This window comes from Drosophila grimshawi, unplaced genomic scaffold (assembly GCF_018153295.1).
Source record: "Drosophila grimshawi isolate 15287-2541.00 unplaced genomic scaffold, ASM1815329v1 contig_1367, whole genome shotgun sequence".
NCBI classification, from domain to species: Eukaryota; Metazoa; Arthropoda; class Insecta; order Diptera; family Drosophilidae; genus Drosophila; species Drosophila grimshawi.
Genome location: NW_025062889.1, coordinates 8,044,376 through 8,065,988, shown reverse-complemented (window position 1 = coordinate 8,065,988; position 21,613 = coordinate 8,044,376). Strand labels below are relative to the sequence as shown.

The 21,613-nt window shown below is 42.0% G+C and overlaps 4 protein-coding genes across 5 annotated transcripts; 2 read left to right on the top strand and 2 right to left on the bottom strand.

The window, feature by feature from the left end:
• Positions 1-437: 437 nt before the first annotated feature.
• On the bottom strand, positions 438-5,374 carry LOC6559285 (protein O-mannosyl-transferase Tmtc3). Its single transcript, XM_001986066.2, has 4 exons — positions 5,272-5,374; positions 2,562-3,959; positions 1,668-2,452; positions 438-1,608 (listed from the first exon to the last, which is right to left on the bottom strand). The coding sequence occupies exons 2-4, from the start codon at positions 3,769-3,771 to the stop codon at positions 733-735; spliced, it is 2,871 nt and encodes a 956-aa protein (XP_001986102.1). The 5' UTR covers positions 3,772-3,959; positions 5,272-5,374; the 3' UTR covers positions 438-732.
• Positions 5,375-5,457: 83 nt separating this feature from the next.
• On the top strand, positions 5,458-6,284 carry LOC6559892 (protein mago nashi). Its single transcript, XM_001986065.2, has 2 exons — positions 5,458-5,845; positions 5,904-6,284. Exons 1-2 carry the CDS (start codon positions 5,585-5,587, stop codon positions 6,084-6,086), a joined length of 444 nt encoding a protein of 147 aa, XP_001986101.1. The 5' UTR covers positions 5,458-5,584; the 3' UTR covers positions 6,087-6,284.
• Positions 6,285-6,375: 91 nt separating this feature from the next.
• On the bottom strand, positions 6,376-20,281 carry LOC6559384 (membrane-associated guanylate kinase, WW and PDZ domain-containing protein 1). 2 transcript variants are annotated; one of them, XM_001986064.2, is made up of 6 exons: positions 19,730-20,281; positions 16,449-17,410; positions 9,846-10,023; positions 7,626-9,783; positions 7,342-7,564; positions 6,376-7,273 (listed from the first exon to the last, which is right to left on the bottom strand). In XM_001986064.2, the coding sequence occupies exons 2-6, from the start codon at positions 17,143-17,145 to the stop codon at positions 6,852-6,854; spliced, it is 3,678 nt and encodes a 1,225-aa protein (XP_001986100.1). In that variant the 5' UTR covers positions 17,146-17,410; positions 19,730-20,281; the 3' UTR covers positions 6,376-6,851. The 2 variants fall into 2 exon arrangements, with proteins under 2 accessions (XP_001986100.1, XP_032590520.1); XM_032734629.1 differs by having other exon boundaries at positions 20,155-20,281.
• Positions 20,282-20,739: 458 nt separating this feature from the next.
• Positions 20,740-21,570, top strand: LOC6559383 (dynein regulatory complex protein 8). The gene is made up of 3 exons (XM_001986063.3): positions 20,740-20,805; positions 20,862-21,099; positions 21,163-21,570. Exons 1-3 carry the CDS (start codon positions 20,793-20,795, stop codon positions 21,485-21,487), a joined length of 576 nt encoding a protein of 191 aa, XP_001986099.1. The 5' UTR covers positions 20,740-20,792; the 3' UTR covers positions 21,488-21,570.
• Positions 21,571-21,613: the final 43 nt, after the last annotated feature.

Genomic DNA, 21,613 nt, shown 5'->3' with positions numbered 1-21,613 from the left:
AGTACACACAATTAACATATTTTAATAACAAATATATTAGGGGAGAGGTGGGAATTTATGTATTGTTGTACGCAGAATATCTAAGTTTGATTTAAAATAGATGACCCCCTTGACTCAGTTCCATAGAGTCGATCCTTACACTTCTAACGCACCATGCCTTTCGAAAATCTGTAAGGATTTGGCCGAGAAACAGCAATTTTTTAAAGGAATTGTACTATTTTTTTTTTTGCTTAGCCCCTAAAGTATGCTTTAAAACATCACTTCTTTGATTTTATTGTTCTCCCCAAAAATATACTGTACAATTTATTTTTACTCGCTGTCTCGTCATCTTTCTCTTCCACCCTAAAAGTATGTATTTAATTTCGAATTTATCAATGAATGCAAAAAATTCGATTTAACTGTCTCGAGTTAGGGAAGGGCAAAGAAAATTACATTAGTTCACATTTAAGTACAGAATCTTTTTATTCAATGTTAAGTACAGTTTCGTTCGTCTATAATAAATGCAATATTTCGGTAGGTCTTATTTTACTTAAAAAAACGATTAGCTTTATATACAAAATAAGGTCAGGTTGTGATTACGTACTTTAGGTAAAAACCTTCAATTCACATTTTTATCATTAAAACGACAATCCAACTAAGATTCAATTTATATCCTGTACAATGTACAATTTTTGTATAAGACGTAAGTTTTCTGACGAATTGGAATTATTGGAAGTTTAAGGCCGATTGCCGCTATGACGGCGTGCTGGTCTTGTCTATTTCAGGCAGTACGAATTCAAGGGGATCATAGTCCTTGTAAGCTAATAATCGCTCCGGCGACGTATCAGGTAACTTGTTGATTTTTTGCAGACGTGCATTGACAATCTGAAGGTGACGGCCAATGTAATCCTCGGCGGGGGCTAATTGCTGAGCGAACTGAAGGCAGGCAGAGGCCTTGGCCATCCACTTACGCTCCACGAAAACCACACAGAGATTGTGCAGACCCTGCGTATTGTGAGGATCGTGTTCGAGTATGCTTCGATAGCACTTCTCGGCTGCATCCAGATCCTTCATGTGATTAATGTATATGTCGCCTAGCAGGATCAATCCCTTTACATGCGTGGGATGATGACGAATCAGTTGATGAAGAAATGGAACTGCATCTAACGGACGCATGGAGTCGGCCAGCAATAGGGCCAGATTGAAGAGAGCACTGCGAAAATCCGATTTGAGGTGGATTGCACGCTTGAAGAACTGCTCGGCATCATCGAAGTTGACCTCATCCATTGCCAGCATGCCGAGATTGAAGTACACCTTCTCGTTGTTCGCATCTCTGGCCAGCACTTGGTAGAGACGGGCGCGCGACAATTGGCGTGCCTCCTCTCCTCCCCGCTCCTGCAGCAGAATGGCCGAATTGAGCAGCGCCTGCTCGTGTTCCGGATACAATTCGATTGCCTTGTTAAAGTACACATGCGCCTGTTGGCTCTTGCCCTGCTCTAGGAAGACAACGCCCAAATTGTAATAGATATCCGCATTCTCGCTGTCATAAAGGAGCGCCTGCTCGTAAACCTCCTGCGCCTGAGCTGTACGATTGAGCTTCATAAGAATATCGCCTCGATTGATATAAGCCTGTAATCAGAATTGTTAATAAAACTCATTATGTAACTATAACAATTACAAGCACTCACCTGAACGTAATCGCTGCGCATGCTAATTGCCTGCCGGTAGAGATGGTCTGCCTCCTCCAGTCGTGTCTGATTTTTGGATATCAGATTGGCGAGATTGATGAAAACATTCAAGTGGTTGGGTGCAATGCGAGCGTGATAGCTAACTCCAGCCTTGGCTTGCGGGAAGAGTGCCTTGGCTCGCATGTAGGCCTGCTCCGCCTCCTCATAGCGCTTGAGATTGTTGTAGGTGCGTCCGACATTGATGTGGGCGCCGATGTCATCTTGCTGTATGTCCACAGCCTGCTGGAAGTAGACCAGTGCCTCCTCATACCTAGCCTCGTTCTCCAGCGCATGTCCCACATTGTTGTACAATTTGGCATTGCGCTGATTTGTATGAACACCGGACATGAACAGCGAATACTCCGTCCGCCAGTCCCAGTTGCGCTGCTGCGTCTTCAGGCCGTGCGCCAGTAGGAGTGAAACGAGCGCCACTTGGGAAAGACGAATCCAACGGGAGGAGTGAAAACGACGCTGCAACTGATGATAGCCATAGGCAACCAGCAAACAGTATCCCATCGAGGGCATATACAGAATGCGCTCAGCGACCACAAATCCCACCGGAAAGAATAGATTCGAAGCGGGCAAAAATGGCAACACAATCCAGCCAAGACACATCAGCAGCGTTCGTGATTGCGCCAGAGACCGTGAGAGGCAAGCCTTGGCTATCAGTGCGCCCAGTGCCAGGAAGGTGCACAGCGTGGCCATGTTTCGTGCGTCTCCAAATCCTTCCAGCAAGGGCACAGTGCCTGCAAATGGAAAATAACAGTAAATAGATATAGGAATGCAAATCAATAAATGAAAAACAATTAATATCAAATAAATGCATGTCAAGTTTTAGTCCCTGCTGAAGCTCACCCATTGTCCAATCGCAACAGAGGAGAGATGGGCAGAGCAATAGCCAGCAGTTCAGGTAAATGAGGTAGCCATAAGTCAATTGGCGCACAGGCGTTGCCGCCGCCGAGGCCGGATTATCGAAGCGGGTGAAGATGGGCAGCTGGGAGCCCATTACATAAACGCGACCCACCAGCAGGGCGACTGTGATGATGGTGAGGAATGCCAAGCGTGTCCACAGAGCCGCGGACAAGCGTCGCGTGCTGCTGCTAGTGCTGCTACTGCTGCCAGCTGTCTTCGCCGCTGGCTGCTCCTCGAATATGCGCATAACAAAATGGCAAAGGTGCAGCGGACGCAGTTGCTGCACCACAAATAGTTCATAAACGGCACAAATGCCAGCAACGGTAATGCCCTGCTCCTTGCACAGCATGGAGGCAGTCAGGCAACTGCCGAAGCCTAAACAAAGTGAGGCCCAGTTCGTGCGTCGTGGCGAGGAACTCGTTGCGTGCGCGTAACTGAGAAAGGCGGCCAAATAGCACAGCGATGAGAGCAATTCGGCTCGACCGACGACGCCAGTAACGGCCTCCGTGTGCACCGGGTGTACGGCAAACAGGAGCGAAGCCACAAAGGCGCATGTGTTAAGTGAGGACGCGTATAGGGCAAAGGACGAGGCTCCTTCATTACTACTAGCAGCTGGTGCCACACACTGGCGCAGCAGCAGGCGGCAGACGCGACGCCACAGCAAACAGACGGCGATGTGGAGTAGCAGGTTGACGAGGTGATAGCCGAATGGTTCCAGTGCATGCAGCAAGTAGTTAAATCGGAATGTCAGCACAGTCAAAGGCCTGTAGGACTTGTGCGACTGCTCCTTGCGCATAGGTGTGCCCCAGAAATCGTTGAGGAACACATTACGCAGCGGTGTACCGGGTCGCAAATCCTTGTTATCCCTTATCGCACTAATGTCGTCAAAGACGAGGCCGCACTGCATGCTGTTATAATAGCAAACACAACAGGCAATGCATATGCTAAGGAACTCAATCAAATTCCGCTGTGAACTGCTACCAGTCCACTCTCTATCACTCTCCTTCTCACGTTCACGTTCACGTTCTCTGTCTCTCCCTCTCTCGCGGTTGCATGTTGCGCCTACTGTTGTTGCTGCTGCATGCTGCTGCTGTTGTTGTTGATGTAACTGCTGCTGCTGCTGCTGCTGCAGTTGGTTTGGGTTCATTGACATGATTGCCTTTTCTTCTTCCCACTGCCCCCTCTCTTCCTGTTACTTTCTGCGCATTCCAGTCCGTGCAGAACTTCAGTTCATGTACTCATATTTACTGTAGAATACGAGTTGGAATATTACTTGCACCTCTCCTTTTTTTATTACATATGTATTGCTATTATATATTCTGTGTAAGGTTTCTACATTGCCTGCAAAGATATATCAAGTTAAGCAAGTTAAAAATGTAAATCTTATATTTTAAAGCCTTTTTAATTTTTTGCATTACTTTATTTGGAAATTTTACTTTTGAATCAAATATTTATTGAGAAATTAGATCGGAAATGAATTCTATTTTTATTGCATTACTGAAAGCTTTTTAAATTGGAGTACGTTAATGGCCAAATTTAAAATAGAATGCATTAAAAATAGGTAAAATATTAAATAAATTGTGGCTCTCACTTTTCCACTTATTTCTCCAACAACGAGTTTCCAATTGTAAAGCACAAATCCGGAGAACACAATTGAATTAATTCCCAAGTAACTTCTACTTTAGTGTGTACAATAAAAAGTTGGACGAAAAAATCAATAAATGCGACAACAAAGTAACTTTGTCCCGGTTACTGTCCTGAATGCCGACTGACTGCATGCAGCAAAGCGCCGAAGTTAACAAAGTTGTAAGCGCCTCTAACATAGGCCGCAGCAGCAGCAGCAGCGGCAGCAGCAGCCGGCAAAAGTTGCACGGAGAGAATATGTGCACAGCTAACGAGAAGAGTTGTTTTGTTGTTTTTGTTTGTGTACTGTAAATATTATGAAAGCAAGGCAGGCAGCACAGTGAGGCATTACTAGGCGAGACAAGCAACGACTGGCGAGCGCATAGGTATGTGGATGCAACGTTATTGCTGACCAAGAGACAGCAACAAAGTTGCACTCAATGTCATCGATTTTTGCAACGATGGCAGTCAAAACAAACAACCACCAAGTAAACGAGAGAGTGAGTGAGAGAGAGAGAGAGTGATACTGAGAGCAACTTTGTTGCACGACCGACATTACGAGCCGAAAGGACGACGACAGTCAGTCAGTATACACATACATATATAGTATATAGGCAAGCACAAGCAGAAGCACACGTGCAGGTGAACGCTTGTTGATTTCCCGCCATTGAAAGCGCAGGCGCTGCCAAATCCTTGCACTTTCGTTCGTCCTGTGATAGCAACCACAACTCAGAATTCTCTCAACGTCGCTCTTTGCGAATGTTTTTAGTGCTGGTACTTTTTTGTAAAATTACTTTGACCGATATCCGTGCGCCTGCCTTGCGTCTGCTCTTGGTGTAGCATGTAGCCAGCCAGCCCCTTCCCCGAACCGCATTGCGAATTTGAACGACGCCATTACATCCAATGACAACAACACCCTACATATTATGCACATATATCAACTTTGTTGCAAATTTAAATTTATTGCAATATCGTCATCAGATTTTGTTGGTGCATTTCTTTCAAGCTTTGTCGTTTACCGCGCACTTACCGCATTTATGCTGTGAGTATTGGAGGTAGTTGCATTTAATCAAAATAAAGTTACATTTTAACACAAAACTCAACACGGTTTATGGCCGACTTGCTCGCTCTTTGACCATTCGCATTGGCACGCGTGCATATCGATAACAATTTATATGCGGACAGCGTACAAAATTATCGAAAACAAGCACAAATGCAGCAACCCTAAAGAAATTTAGCCGCAACGTTGTGTGTTGTAAAGGTGTATGCCGGAAAAAGAAACAAATTTTTATTTTGTATATTAAAAACTATAGAATCCTATTCGCGCAACACCCCAAATAACCATGTCAACGGAGGACTTCTATTTGCGCTATTATGTCGGCCACAAAGGAAAGTTTGGACATGAGTTTCTGGAGTTTGAGTTCCGACCGGATGGAAAACTGCGCTATGCCAACAATTCCAACTATAAAAACGATACGATGATCCGCAAAGAAGCGTTTGTGCATCAGTCCGTCATGGAGGAACTAAAGCGCATTATAATTGACTCAGAAATCATGCAGGAAGATGATTTGCCATGGCCGCCACCAGATCGCGTGGGTCGACAGGTAACCAAAATGGCCAAAAAATCTATTTACACATATTAATCACACTTAAACATGACAGGAACTGGAAATTGTTATTGGTGATGAGCATATTTCATTTACTACGTCAAAAACGGGCTCGCTGGTGGACGTGAATCGTTCAAAGGACCCAGAAGGCTTGCGCTGTTTCTATTATTTGGTGCAGGATCTAAAGTGTCTGGTATTCTCACTCATCGGTCTGCATTTCAAGATTAAGCCCATATAAAGTAAACTGTGTTGTCGAACTGTTCCGCAAAACTGTATTCAACTCACTTATATATTTATAAGAAGCATAATTAGCAGACTCATTAAATTTTGTAATTAATGACTACAAATGAATAATCTTTAATATTTTGTACGAATCGTAATTGAATAAAATTGTATAGACATGTATGAGATTGAATCGAGCTTCGAGAGAATTTAACGACACTAATATACTTCACTCGTATTTTCTTTTAAAAAGCATTATTTTTCCTTTGGTCTAATAGAAAAAAGTCAGAATCACAAAGATTTTTGGATTAAAAACTAGTTGTAATATCATTTATTGAACAACATATTAAAGTATGAATATAAAACATTTAAGTTCTTTTACATTTGTACAATTATGTATATCAAACCTAATAAAATTTATGATTTATAGATAAAACTTATCTAAATCTTATAAAATAATCGTCTAATGCTAAAGCTGTTAAAATAATGCCATATTTCACAATCAGATTCATTTGTTTCACATATACAGAGATAAGCTCAGATTTTTCAATTAGTACTTATAGTTAGATACATATATCATCTAACAGGCAAAGGGGGGCTATTAAAAAGCAGATGTGTATGACAACAATATTTGTGTAGCTTCGCGAAGCGCTCGGAGATTCGCAAATTGAAATGTTTGCATTTGCTTACTAAATTCAGTCTTTGGGGTTTACATAGCAGCTATAATTAAAACTAGTAGCTAGAGGAAGCTCTTATAGAGCCGGATACGTAGATCTCAGAGTCATAACTGTGGCTGCTGCTGGTGCAGAGCGAGCGTAGCTGCGATATTTGTGCTTGGTCGCTCCAGATAGCTACCGGGCATTGGACCTAAACCGGGCATTTCCAACTGCTGGTGCTGCTGATGCTGCTGTTGGAGTTGTAATTGTTGTTGTTGTTGTGGTTGTGGCGGAGCTTTCAATAGACTGGGCGATGCCTGAAGGGGAGTGTTGGAGCCGAGACCGGCACTGCTGCCACCTGGACTGGGACCGCCCTCCTTCAAGGGGCAACCGATGGTGAGGCGCACATGCAGTCCCGACTCCTTGATGAGATTAACAACGTCACCATGTGACATGCCCGCAATATCGATGCGATTAACGGCAATAATGCGATCGCCGACTTTCAACTCCCCACAACGATCCGCTGGACTGCCCGGTATTAGTTTGCCTGCGAAGAAGTCAAAGTTGAGGAAATATTAAAACAAATTCTATAGCTGGAAGAAGATATATTTCTACCTATTGTGGATCCGTAGTAATGATTCGACGAGGAGATGATGACAAAGCCAAAGCCCTCGTTCTCATGCCGACTGACAATCACATCGTAAGGATAGCGACGCAGTTGCACCAGAGGCGTCTGCTGAAGCAGCGTCGCCCGTCGTCGCCTCAGTATCATGGTAACCTGACCACGCACAGCTGATTCGCCCACCAGCGAAACGACTTTGTGGTGCGAGGAATTAAGCTGAAAAATAAATATTTAATTAAAGAAACGAAAATTCGAATACAAATTTAAATAAACTAACCACATTGATGCCATCGATGCTGAGTATCTCGTCGCCGGTGGCAATGCGATGATCGTTGTCCGCTGCACCGCCCGGCACAATGTGTCCAACTGTCACCTGCGAGCCCTCTTCTGTGCCGCCGACAATGCGAAAACCGAAACCCATTGCTTGACGCTCCAGCGTCACCTCTGTCAGCTCACACTGATCCGCATCCTCCGAGACATCCAGTAGGGCGCCATTGCGCCAGTTTGGCGAATGCTGGAGCTGCAACTGCTGGTGCTGGTGCTGCTGCTGGTGCTGCTGTCCCGGTGGATCCAAGTTGGCAAATCCAACGCGCCGTCGATCGCTGAGCAGCTCATTGACTCGACGCTGCATCCGTTCGTTTTGAATGTGCGCGGCCTGCAATGGAGAATATTGGGCTACTGCTGCGTTGGGCGCCTGCTGTACGTAGTAACCCAGCTGGGAGGTGGGCTGGGGTCGCTGATAGCGTTGCGCCTGACAATCGTAGCAGTAGCAGGACTCGTGATGAGCCAGTGGCAGCGGCAGTGGCTGCATGCTCGGCGGCAAGCCATAAATGGGATTATAGTTACCACCGCCACCATCGCCAGCATCGACATCGACGCCACCCTGAAGCGTCGCCTCGGCGAGGCGTTCGCTTAGTCTGGTTACCATCTTGGGATAGGGATCCATAAAGGGTATGTCGTCCAGCTCTTGTAGACTATTGTTTGACTTGCCCTGCCCTGCCTGCAGGTGCAGTGGTTTGCTATCAGCACCGCCCGTCACATCCACCACATCCTGCGTCAGCTGCTGCATCAGCTCGTTGCTGGGCGTTAGGACGCGAGCACGTCTCGTGTCCACCAGCGGCGTCTTGGGTCGCATGGGCAGCACCTCCTTGGGCTGCGTGCTGTACAAATCAGCAGTTGGTGTCTTGCTGCGAAACAAACCAGCTCCAGTGCCGCCCACGAAATTCTTGCGCAGATTAGCCACATTGCCCACACCCACACCTTGGCCGGACGTTGTCTGCTCCGGCGGAGTGCGTTGTATTTTGAGGGCAGTGGGTGTTGTCTGACTGCACTCCTTGAGCAGTTCCACAACATAGAAATGGGGCTTGTTGCGCACATTAATCCCATTGATCTCGAGCAGCACATCGCCCTCGACCAGCTGGGTGCAGCAGTTGCGATCGAGAATCTTTTTCACAATCTGACCGCAGGCAGAATCCGCAATGGTGAAACCAAATCCCATGGCGCCCTTCATAACGGAGAAGGTGTAGAGTTCCGGCTTCTTCATGAGAATGAAGCCACTTCCAGCTGCTTTGCTGACGGCCTCACCTCCAGATAGGTCAAGGAAATTATAATTGCCATCCATGTTGAGGTCAACGTTCAAGCGACGCTGCTTCTCCGGCTCACAAGGCAGCCCATCGACGGCCATGGTCGTGACCACTTCGGTGTTGGGATCATTGGGATCGAAGGGCAGCGGATAGCCGCGACACACCTCCAACGCTGCCGTCTCACCTGGCAAGATGGACTGAAAGATGTTGACCATATCGTGGTGGGTGTAACCCAACACGCAAGTGTCATTCACATAGACCAGCACATCGCCCGTCTGCAGCTGGCCATCTAGCCAGGCGGGACCATTGGGCACAACGGTCTTGATCTGCAGAAACTCCTCCACATCGCTGCCGGTACTGCCATCACTGCCAACAATCGTAAAACCCAATCCACGTGTGGATTTCAATAGTGTGGTATTGATGCGCTGACCCTGCAGCTCAGCCGGATTGCGGGTGAACTTGTAGGGTAGCTTGGCTGGTTGGGGAGGAAGTGGAATAGGAGCAGATGGAATGTTCCCCGCTTCTAGAGCCGCTGTGGGCGTCTTGGAGCGCTGCTGCGCCTGCTGTTGCTGCTGTTGTTGTTGTTGTTGTTGTTGCTGCTGCTGCTGCTGCTGTAGTTGCAGCTGTTCCTGCTGCTGCTGACGTTGCTCAGCCGCGCGACGTTTCGCCTCCAGCACGGGATTCTCGTATTGGGTGCGACGATTGACGTGATCTATGAAGTACATGCCATACATGGAGTCCTCAATCTTCTCCCAGCCGTAGGGCAGCTCATCCTCGCAGCAATCCTCCAGTGATTTCTTTTGATACTTGGACAGACGCGGATCCAGCCAGTGTGAGGTGCCCGTATTGTGGCTAAGCACAAGAATAATCTCTTAATCACATATACTTTTATGTGGATGGTTCAGCAAACTTACTCAATAAAGTACAGCTCGCCCCGTTCCGTGTAGGCAGTCTCCCATTTTGGAGGCAAGGGTCCTAGTCCATCGCCAGGATCATCGTGATTAGTCTGATTGATATCGGTGCCACCACATTCGCTGCCCATGCTGCTGTCGCCACCCTCACCATTGTAATAGGTATTTTGCAAGAGATTCTCTGCAAGTCAAGCAACAACAAACAATTAAGAGAAAACTTAGATAAGATTGTTATCTGCATTGTGATGAAATTTAATTAACTGATTTGATTTTGAGATAAAAGCTATGTACTGCTAAAAGAACGGTTTTTGAATATCTGAATGTCAATATATTCAAAATGCCATAAAGTGTCCGAGTCTTGTCAATCCAACTAATCTTTTTATGATCTGCAATTATATTACCTTATTTTGCCAACTATAAAATTTTTATTTCTTTATTAGCCATAATTTGGCTTCGGATTGTATACATATATTAACATATTTTCGACTTGTGGTTTGCCTAATATCCAAGCTATTAATAATCATCAAAATAAGCCCTAAGCAATCTTTTAATATGCTCTCATTGTAAGCCTGATTTGAGACCCAACATATTTAGTTTTGTGTTCCGTTTTTTCATTTTTACAACTCAAGAAGATATCATTTAACAATGTTTTCAATTTTTGGCCATATTGAACCCTTGTGTGGCATTAGCCATAAGCTATTCCCACGCTTTGCAATCAACCAGAATTCTGGCTCAAATTTCAGCTCGTCAGCTCGCCCAAAAACAATTCAAATTCAAGCCGATCGATGAACCTGGCTAGAACATAAATACATAAATACCTATGTATGTAGTCCAAGCAGACCTCAAACCGGATATGTGGGCCCCACAATTAACTCTTGCTTGAGTTATTTGTCACCCTGGTTAGTTGGCCATTTAATGTTGGCCATCCAACAGCATTGCCGCACAGGTGTGCAGCCAACCAGGCGAATATAGTTTGAGGCACATGCCCCACCATTTCAGCTTGAAGTTCTCCGTGGGTGAATGCTACTGCAACGCGGTTTGTTATCTTTGTTGAATGAACCGTAAACTGTTCGATCCTAGCCAACAAACAAGTGGTAATAATACACACAGTTCGAGTTCAGCAAATAAAAAAAAAGGCTAACTGGAGTCTATGACCCAGTTTGAGTAATACTCATATAGGCTACATTAATATTAAATATGCCAATTCTTAGAAAATAGAAAGTTCTATAAAGATTAAAATAATTAGCAGATTTCTCTTGATTTTAGCGGAATAAAAGTCATTGGACTTGGCTGACAATCGTATGCTAAAATATGCCATCGATGGTCATTAAAACAGAAGCAAAGCTTTTTTTTCCATGTAACTCTATGCAACAGTCCAGTCATCGTTAGTCATGTATGTATATGTTTATATAGGCATATAATCAGGCAGACACACTTACATGCATATGGAGCAGATTTTGCTCCAAATGAATCATTTGCATGGCAAAAAAATAAATATTTATATACTAGGCTGGGCTGTTAGCTATGCTGCTGGGAACGGTCTTATCAATAGGGAGCAGCCAAACGGTTAACGGTTCGATTCAGACAGGGCCAGCAGACACTAACGCAAATAGAAGTTGCTGCTAGTTTATGTAAATGTGTGAGTGTGTTTGTGTGTGTTTGTTGGGAGGCTGCATAATCCAGAAAGTGTGAACAAACGAGCAAGCTCCCAAGTACGGAAGTTGGTTAGTGCTGCGTCTTCTTCGTTTTTTTTTCTTTCTTTTTGATATTTCTCTGCTGATTTTGTGGCACAGTTTGCCCCTCCCTTATTTGTTGTAACCCGTGCAACTCCCCTTTCAGCCAGCATTCAACTTCACTTGCTCGTGTGTCAGGCGGCATGTGTAAATATTTGTAGAGCGAGAGCTAAAAAGCTATTTGATCAGACCAGATGTGGCACAAAAATACAGTTCTTTTGAATACACACACACACACACACACACATTGAAAAGAGCCAGGTGGCATAGAGTATACCTCTGTGAGTGTGTGTGTTATTGAAAGTTGAGTCGTGATAACGCATTTAACTCTTTGTACACGTCCACTAAAACTCTAGCATATATTTGCCTTATCTATGCAAAATACTTTTTTATCTTTCTGGTTTCATGTCTGCGATAAGAAAAAGATTTTTGAAAGAACTTTGCAAGAATCGGAATATTGGAGACTACTGCTTATAAATTATATTAGTTATCGATATGTTTCTACATATATATATATATATATATTCCTCTCCCTAAATGCAAGTCAATGAACTCTTCTCTTCATATTGCCTTAATTCAATTGTGGGCTGCCCTTAAACTCAGCACGCCCCATCTTCAAAGTGGGCGAGGCTTTGGAGGCGGACACATGTTGGGCACAAGATCGTTGTTTATATTTACAGTGCTTGAGAATGCATTGTTGTTGATCTAACAATGAGGCCTATGGGGCTAGTGGCATTTGAGGATTGGGGCACTGCTCCTTCGCATCTTGTGCTGCACGCCGCCAATCTGATCCCCACAATTAACCATAATTTCTGCGTGATGTAACCCCTCATTAACAGTAATGGGTATGCCTTGATTAGCTCAAAAATATGACATGAAAAACCCAGATATGCTTGGCGTGCCGAAGTTTAAATACACTTGCAAACACATGAAAGATAAACGATATTAACGATAGTGGCCCGACGGGGTTGACTTCCAAGTTTCTTCAAGCCAGCTTTATAGATCTTCTTCCTTCTCGAATTTGCTTCACAAACTACGTAACAAAACTGTAATTCGCTCTCTGTAAGCGTATAAACAAGCACTCGTGCCCCTGTCTGATCTTCAGATACAGCAATATGAATCGGCCAAGTCAAGAGCATGACTCACTTTCAATCAAGCCACATGCAAGACACACAAATATAAACATACCCATCAGGTGAGTCGTAGCTGTGAGCAGACCATTATTATTTTCGAACAGAGGCAGTGTCAAGGGGATGATGTTCATGGTAGACAATTTAAAAGCAACCAATTCCCGCAGCGGGTCAATGACAGTGACTCACACGAAAAAATACAAAAACACCTGCTTAAAAAGTCGAGAGGGAGAAAAAGAGAGTCAACTCACTGTTTTCATTGCATTCGACTCAATCAACGAGAAGTATGTTAAACAAGAACCACTGAAGTTGTCAAGTTGTGTGTTAAAATAAAGTGCCTGACTCACGCACAATTCGACATACTTCTGACAACACATGAAATGTTGTTCGGCATAGAAATAACTTTGCGTCCAGCTTGAAGAGTGAACAAAGCCAACAAGTGGTCAATCTATTGAAATGCGCTGAGTTTTCATCAAGTCGAGCTGCCGACTCCAACAACAGCAACAACAGCAACAACAACAATGCCAACTGCACAACTTGCAGCACATAAGTAATTAATGTCATTGAGCCACCAGGCTATGTGTGCCCCACTTCAGGGCAACAGCAGCACCACCCAGCAACAGCACCACAATGAAGGCAACGTCTTTGTTCTCAACAAAAGCTTCACAGGCAATGAGCGTACACAGCGCGAAAAAAAATCGGACTAGGATAAATGCAGAATTTAATACTTATATTTAAGAAATTGTAGCCCAAAACCACATTCTGAATCAAGTGCAAAAGTAAGTAATGGGGGCATGAAAACAGAATACTTGCAGCCATTGTCAATTATTTTGTGCATTTGTCGAGAATATTAGAATGTATCATGTGCTAAGCAATTAGTTATTCAATTAAAGACAACAATTGAAGTACATAGGATTTTCTGACTTTGCTTTCAGTGTAGAGCATGCCCCTTTGGATTGGCAGCTGATGCATCACCGGCTAGCAATGTGGAACTGTGGCTCCTGGCTGCAGAGCTCATGTGTTGGTTGCTGGTTAATGATTGCATCTAATTGGCTTTGCTGCTTCGTTAACTTGGCTTACACGACACGCCATACAGTGAGCCAAGCCCCCACTCAATGTCTCAGAGAGAGCGAGAGACTTCCTTTGGCATGTCACAATGCTGTAGTAATCAAGAAATTAATAATCGCATCATATGACGCGAAGTTGCAACCGCAGCTAATTGCCACTGACGTGACGCGTCAGTGATAAGAGAACGTTCCTTGACTGAGGTGTTTCCTCGTGGGTGACCATGGAGTTCATTGCCATTGGCTCTAGTTTAACATAGTCATTCAAATTGAAGCATCTCCGACTGCTGACCCCGCTAATAAATTCACACTTTTTACAATATACAATACAAAGGCGCTAATAAATATGTTGCATAGCTTTAAAACCAAGTTGAATAAACACAAACTGAATGTTAACAAAAACTCATCGCCCGCATAACAATGGCACTTTTGAAGCTGTTGAAACACCTGCCCGAAAAACTTACCGAAGCAAAACATTTAACAATCCACAAGATGATTCTCCGATTAGGAAATGTCGCTTGGCCAACTTCCGAAAGCGATCTCAAAAGAGGTGCTGAGTGGTTTTTTGGCGTACTGTGAGACTATTGCCCAATTAAAGCCTTGTTTTACATTCGTATTAAGTGAGTCTTTACCAACTAAACTATAAATATCAATTTACCACACACAAGCTAACTATAATGAGTGCCACGCCCACGTAAAAACAGCTCTGAGCTTGATCAAAATTGAGTCAGCAGCAACAACACCTCCCACTTGCCTACAATTTTGTGGGTCGATTTAGCTTTGGCTTTGGCTTTGGTGTGAACTCGTTTTGCTTAACGTGGTTTCGGTTTCATGAATGAATGTGAATGTGAATGTGAGGGTGAGGGTGAGTGTGAATGCTGAATGTTTAATGTGGTTAACCCGCTATTACTATACTATAATTTACTACGTTGCGGCGACCCACAAGCCAAACAAACAACAGCAGGCGAGAGACGCATAAGTTAGATGACAAGTGTTTGAAATAGGTGCGGCTATAATACGAGAGAGAAGCAGCAAAAACAAATGGATTAAGTGGTATTTAATATCGCCTTACAGTGGATCAAATGGCATATGGAACACGACCATTTCCAAGTATCAAATGGGGGACCCTAGAGCTAGAATGCGGTAGAGCATGACTAGGTGAATACTCTCTGTTTTACTTTTAAAAGCGTTTTTAATTTGTTGCGCAAGTCTGAAAAGTTTGAATCTTTTTCGAAATGTATTTTAATGAATTATTAATCTACTGATTACAAGTCATGACACTACTTTCCAATTCATTTGAATTGAATAAAAATATAAAAACTGCTGAATATTCCTCAATTTAATCCACAGATTACAAGTTATAACACTACTTTCCAATTCATTTCATTCAAATGATGAACCTCTTAAAATATTCCACAATTTGAAATTTATAACAATAAGTCAATGAGTATTGCGTATTTTTTGTTATTGTAATGGAAAGGTGAACTTCCGGTGAACTTACTCTTGAACTAATCTGCATGGAGTGCACAGAGAACATAAACTGAACGAAGAAGACAAAACGAACACTATTGAAAGTAAGATAGTATTTCGACTACTCGTAGAAGACCCACAAGCAGAAGTGAGAAATGGGTTCATCTTACACACCAACAACCAATTCCACTCAACTCAACTCAACTCGACCATTGTCTTAAGTTTTGCCAGTTGAGCATGAAGTGTAAACAATTGGCACGTGTCTGCTTAAGACACAAGTACAAAACGCAAGTTGTACAACTCGAAACAAAACACCATACACAAATCAATTGAACTTTTAACGCCCACTTTCCCGCTGTGCCGAACTCCTCAGGGCATAGTACTGATTTACTGATTTACTGTACAAAACCCCCGGGCAGACAAATTCAATTGAAGACTACACAGAGCAGCTAATTTAATATGTTTTTTTTATAGTCCCCGGCAATGGCAAGTGCATTTGAAATTGAAACTGAAACCACATTGAAAACATCCAAAGTGGGTGCAGTTGGCCATGTGGGTGGAAATGAATTGCTTAATCTATTTGTGGTTCTTCGTTGGGACTGCAATGATTAAGAGCTCTTGCAGCTATGACCTCAATTCACAGCAGAACCAAATAAATTTTAATCAATTATTCACAGCTGCCAGTCAGTGAATCGATAGTAGGCCAAGTTAGGTATTTGACTCTAAAAACTAAAATTGACTGACTTTATAAAAGCAATCACAGAATCAATCAACTAATTACACTAAACAAAAACAAACACTATGCCAAAGTTGTCCCTTGTGCCCAATTCGAATTAGATCAATTAAATATTAGATAAGAATCCAATTGGCATTGCAAATAACAGCTAAAATCAACATAAATTTTTGGTAACTTCTATGTTAACCAATTTGATACAAAAATCAATCAATGCCTTAAATATACCCACTCGATCTCACTTTCCTTTTTACAGGGTATACATCTCAACCAATTCCCATAAAATTGAATTTAAAATTTAATACTTTTCTGTCATTGTAATCCGAACCAGCAGGCAGCAACCAATGTAATTAAATTCTAGCAGATGTAAATTTGAAACAATAAAGTTGCTCCAACAAAAACTTTAATCACATTCCGCTAAAGTAATGCTGAAGACGCTAGTTAAATGAAACTAGAAATCAATTAGATTTGCCTACCTTTGCTGCCTTTTAGAATGCTGCTGGGATGATGGGCTGCAGTGCGTCCCGTTGTTGAGTTGCCGTTGCCAATGAACTGATGATGATTGCCAGAGACTTGACTGTTGACGGAGGAGGTGCCACCCAACGAGGCGACATCTTCGCGCGACGCATGCAACGAAGCCGACGTCGACGTTGACTTCTTAATGGCGGGCGGTGGCAGGCCGATAGGCGGTGCTGCCAGTGGCTTGACAACCATTGCATAACCGTTGCCATCCACATCGCCGGCCAGATCTACAGCACTGCTGACGTCGTTGCAATTGAATTTCTTGTTGCGGCTACTTCCGTTGGCAAGGTTAGAATTTAGATTTGAGTTTCCGTTAAATGTTGCAAAACTGGTCGAAGCTGCAGCAGCAGCAGCTGTTGTTGTTGTTGCTGTCGCTGCTGCCGCCGAGCTGGCAACAGGATGTGAATGTTGCTGGTGGGAAGCATTTAGCACAGGCGCCAACTGTTGCTGTTGTTGATAATAATGACTGTTGAACTGCAACTGTTGTTGCTGTTGCTGCTGCTGCAGCAATAGATAATCACTTGAGGCTGGCGCTGCCAACGTTGTGCTTGCTGCCGCTGCTGACTTTGTGCCGCTTTTAGTCGCCGCTGCTGCTGCTGCTGCTGCAACGCTGCTCGGCGTTGTTGTTGTTGTTGCTGTTATAATTGGCATCGTATTGTCGAAAATAAAACTTGTTTCGTTTGCCAGCTAGCTTGCTCTAAGCTTAATCCGCAATAACAATTGCAAGCTAAGCGCTTTTTAAAGTCGTTTCATTATTGTTTTATTCATATATATGTACATATCTGTATGTCATTTGAGAAATGCTTTGTCTAGCTGCCCGCTAATTATTATCTCGTGTTCGCTTTGTCATTGAATCTTCATCAAGCGCATAATTGACATCATCACATTTTTTTTACTGTGCAAGCGATGCCTTAAACTGCAAAGAGTCAAAGAAACCAAATAAAAACAAATAAATGTATATATTTTAATATTTTTGAGAGCGCACTCGACCAGAAAAAAAAAACAAAGAACAAAGACTCAACATTTGCTAAACTTAGTCTTTATATCTTATTTTTAGGAATTACGTTTGCAAATAAATTTTATATTATTTTCTCAAAAGCAAAAATATGTTTAAGCTACGAAAATAGTACAAAAAAAAAAACAACAAATAAAATTCATAATCTATTAAGATATATATATATATATATACTACAGAGCGCACTCGACCGCAAAATTACAAAAAACAAGACTCCAAATTTGTTACATTTAATCTTCATATTTTTATTTTGTACCTCAAGAATTATGTTTGTATAAAAAGTGTACATATAATATAAATGATAATAAAGCCAACACTAATGCAAATTTCCTGGAAAATCCAAAAAAAATGTTGACTCATGCAAAGCTAAGAATTATTAATTCGGATATGGATATGCATACAAAAAAAAAATACAAACAAAAAAAATTAACTGTGCGAAAAAAGAGGGCAACAAGCCCGGCAATAACATTAAATTCCTCAAGCGAAAAATTTACTCCAATAATAAAAAAAAAAACTAAATAAATTGAGAGGCACACAACAGTGGAGTCCACTCCACACGTATATAGGGAACAATCACCAGCAAAGAATGCCAGCAGCAGCAGCAGCAACAGCAACAACAACAATTGCCAAGAAAACGACAACAACAAAAGGCGAGAAACGAGAAACGAGTTTTCAGGCCATGCCACCAGATCGACCAGTCAGACATGATGCCACAAAAACAAAAACAACAAGAACAAGAACAACAACAACAACAATACACAGGCAAAAGGTAACCCCCATAAAAAAACACACACACAATCACACACACCAATCTATGTGTATACCTTGGGTGTATTTGTATTAGTGGCAACTGTAGTGCACTTGCCACGGGACGCAGACGCAGACGCAGGATGCCGCAGCGACAACAATGCAGTGGGAAAATGAGTCGCGAGACGCCGCGAGAAGCGTTGTGGCCTGCGGTCAAGAGGTGGCACGCTCTCTATATGGATCGCTTGCGTTGCACGTTGCACATTGAGCGTTGCACATTACACGTCGTTGCTGTCGTTGCCACCTGTCACCAAACTGCAGAAAAAGGCGAAAACTGCACGTAGCCACAGCGACCGTAGCAAGAAGTGCCAACTTTCAACTGCGCTACACTGCGATAAAAACTTAAACAAAGTAGAAAATCCTTCTTACGGTCATTAAGAGCGAATTTGAAGCTGCAAGGAAAGTTGAGGGAAATCACTTTGCAGTGGACAGCAGTGTAGTCAATGGCATTGGAAATAAAAACAAACAGCAACAAAACATTTATTGACTCCCACATTTTCATCTAAGCTTTATTAAAATATTCATATTCAAAATAGTTAAGCCAATTTAGGCGTAAAATGCGCATAAATTACGTATACCAAGCATGAAAAATGCAATTAGATCAATTAATTTTTACTGGGCTGGAAGCTATTACAATTTGCAGTTAAGGTTTTTTTTTCAGTGTTGGCGTTGTTGTTTTGCTGTTAGGCGTCCACCGCAAAAACAATAATTTCACTTCATGGGTGAAATTCAGCATTACCGTTTATAATTATAACCGCCGTAAACTTTTTCTTGATAAAGCAACATTATGCTTTTTATGTTGACAAGCTTTTGGATGATGTGCCATGGGCTGCTTAATTTATATATGGGAATCAAGTTAGAGCTGTTGTTGCTGCCAGCAGCATTAACTAAAAACTGAAAACCTTTTTCTTTTTTGCATATTTAGCAAATGTGATGAATTTATCTTGTCTCAACTCTAAGCAAAACACAATTATGTATTTAGATACACACAAAAATATATGCCTTAGCATATACAGTAGTCACACGATAATTACAACTTGTAATCGTAATTCATTTCATACAACATTCTTTTTTTTTAAATATTTATGTTAAAGATATGCGAGGCTCATATATGATTCAATAAAATCATTATAATAACCAAATCAATATTTGTAACAATGAGCGAGCGAGCACTGTGTTGAAATATTTGTAAATGGACGAGAAAAATTCAAGTTCGAGTACGAGTTTTCACGGTTGCCATCCATCATCAATCACACAAATTTAATCGACTTTCTATGGACACAGCTCTCTTATGTGGAATGTGGTAAATCTCGCCACAAAGTAAACAAATTGCAATTTTTGTTGTACATACAATATTGACAACAACAACAACAACACCAAACATAAATAAAAATTCACTTTCATTCTTCGCACCTCTTTTGTTTGTGGAGATCGATCACAGCAATCACAGCACAGCTTTAACACCGTTCACAGCGATTCACAGCGATCACAACAAAAAAACGCAAGGAGCAGACACTTTCCATTTCGAAGCGTTAAAAACCGCAAACGCGTTTTCCAAATTGCGCGACACACACACACACACTGACACAGTATTAAACACTCACACACACACAAATGCACAGCAGCAGTGTAGGTACGAAGCGATATTATGGATATGTTTGAACTTGTTATTGCTTTGCTACCTCTCTTGAGAAAGAAAAAAAGAAACACGCTGTGGAAACGCGTTACACCTGCGCCAAAGATACTTGTTGTACGGGAAAACTAGTTGCGCACTGCTTGATGCTGTCGCAAATGCTCACAAGTTATTTTAAATAGATGGTAATTGACTGTAAATATACCTAATGCGTATTTGATACACTGCAATTTGTTTTTCCCGCTGGAAAAATGTCAAAAGTAAACGTAAACACGCGCGCGGCTCAACCGAATCAAACGGAATCTCAACAACAACTAAACGACCTTTTGCTCGATACTATCGATACTCGTTGCGCGTTTACCTGTTGCTTATAAAAACTACTCACACACACACAAAATAAACAAGTTCAAGTGCATTAAAATACAAATACGAATAATAAATTTATAAAAAAAAATGTACAGACACATGAAATATTAACGCACAGAATTATAGTTTCTATAGAATTTTATATTCGTAAATTTAAAACAGCCACAGCGGCATCAACAATTAAACAAGCACTCACGCACGATAAGTACATCTCATATTTCTAATATATCGATATAGAGACAATACGTTTACGACTATCGATGTCAATTCACTGCGAAGTGACAATTCACGGCGAATGGATTGTAATTATTTTTAAAATTCAATTCGATTGTACAAAATAATGAAAATCGTAGTATGCATGTAAGTACATTCTTCATATTCAAACTTTATTAAATTACTAGTGTAAGTTGTTTTAAAAATAAAACAAAAAATTACAAAAAAATAAAATTAAATTGAAAACCCAAATTCACCGTTAATATGGAAATCGGCAGTAAGTTCCTATATTTTCTTTGTGATAGCCAACAAGGTAATCATAGTTTTTGATAGTCCCACTTGCAAATGAGCTCGAGGTTCGCATTTCGGAAGCTTTCTGTGTTTTTGATCATCACGGCGATAAGTATATAGACACTCGTAATATCGGTGATGTGCTACGATTTTTGGGCTGTGTTCCCTCAGAAAAGGAAATCAATGCGATTATCAAAGCCACTGACTCTGTGGAGAATCCGGGAGAGACCTATTTGCCAAAATTTATTGCCCACGTTTCACATTTGTTAATGAATCGAAAGTAAGTTCTAGATATAGAATATATTTGTATTTATAAATATTTCATTATCATTTTTGAAATCAGAATGGAGCCAGCCAGTCCCGAAAAAATTTTAGCTGCATTCGAAGTTTTAGATCCCGAAAACAAACGCTTTCTTACGAAGGATTACTTTGGCAAATTAATGAGCGAGGAAGGAGAGCCTTTTACCAAAGATGAATTGAATGCTATGTGGCCAGTGGCAATAGATCCAATCACGGGAAATATACCCTATATATTCTATATTAATCATTTGAAGCACAAAACTACAATATACGATATTGCTGAAGTAGTAAAGGAAGAGCACGCCGCCAACGAAAAGGAAAAGAAGAAAGAACGCAACCCAATGCCACAAATGCCACACATGCCGTAAACTATTCAATTGACAATAAGACTATAGATTTCGAAATAAAATTACATGTATTGAGCCGAAACAAGTGAATTCAATTCTACGATTCAAAAACACGTCTTATGTTACTGCTGCAGTAAATATGAATGT

What these genes read in the sequence shown, in the direction of transcription:
- LOC6559285 (XM_001986066.2), bottom strand. Translation starts at nt 3,771, where the DNA reads ATGTCAATGAACCCAAACCAACTGCAGCAGCAGCAGCAGCAGCAGTTA. An exon ending in CTGTTGCGATTGGACAATGG is followed by an intron (nt 2,453 to 2,561) that starts GTGAGCTTCAGC and finishes TTCCATTTGCAG; the next exon opens with GCACTGTGCCCTTGCTGGAA. An exon ending in TGCGCAGCGATTACGTTCAG is followed by an intron (nt 1,609 to 1,667) that starts GTGAGTGCTTGT and finishes TTCTGATTACAG; the next exon opens with GCTTATATCAATCGAGGCGA.
- LOC6559892 (XM_001986065.2), top strand. Translation starts at nt 5,585, where the DNA reads ATGTCAACGGAGGACTTCTATTTGCGCTATTATGTCGGCCACAAAGGA. An exon ending in CAGATCGCGTGGGTCGACAG is followed by an intron (nt 5,846 to 5,903) that starts GTAACCAAAATG and finishes TAAACATGACAG; the next exon opens with GAACTGGAAATTGTTATTGG.
- LOC6559384 (XM_001986064.2), bottom strand. Translation starts at nt 17,145, where the DNA reads ATGCCAATTATAACAGCAACAACAACAACAACGCCGAGCAGCGTTGCA. An exon ending in GCATCGATGGCATCAATGTG is followed by an intron (nt 7,565 to 7,625) that starts GTTAGTTTATTT and finishes TTTATTTTTCAG; the next exon opens with CTTAATTCCTCGCACCACAA. An exon ending in TTACTACGGATCCACAATAG is followed by an intron (nt 7,274 to 7,341) that starts GTAGAAATATAT and finishes ACTTCTTCGCAG; the next exon opens with GCAAACTAATACCGGGCAGT.
- LOC6559383 (XM_001986063.3), top strand. An exon ending in CATTTGTTAATGAATCGAAA is followed by an intron (nt 21,100 to 21,162) that starts GTAAGTTCTAGA and finishes TTTTGAAATCAG; the next exon opens with AATGGAGCCAGCCAGTCCCG.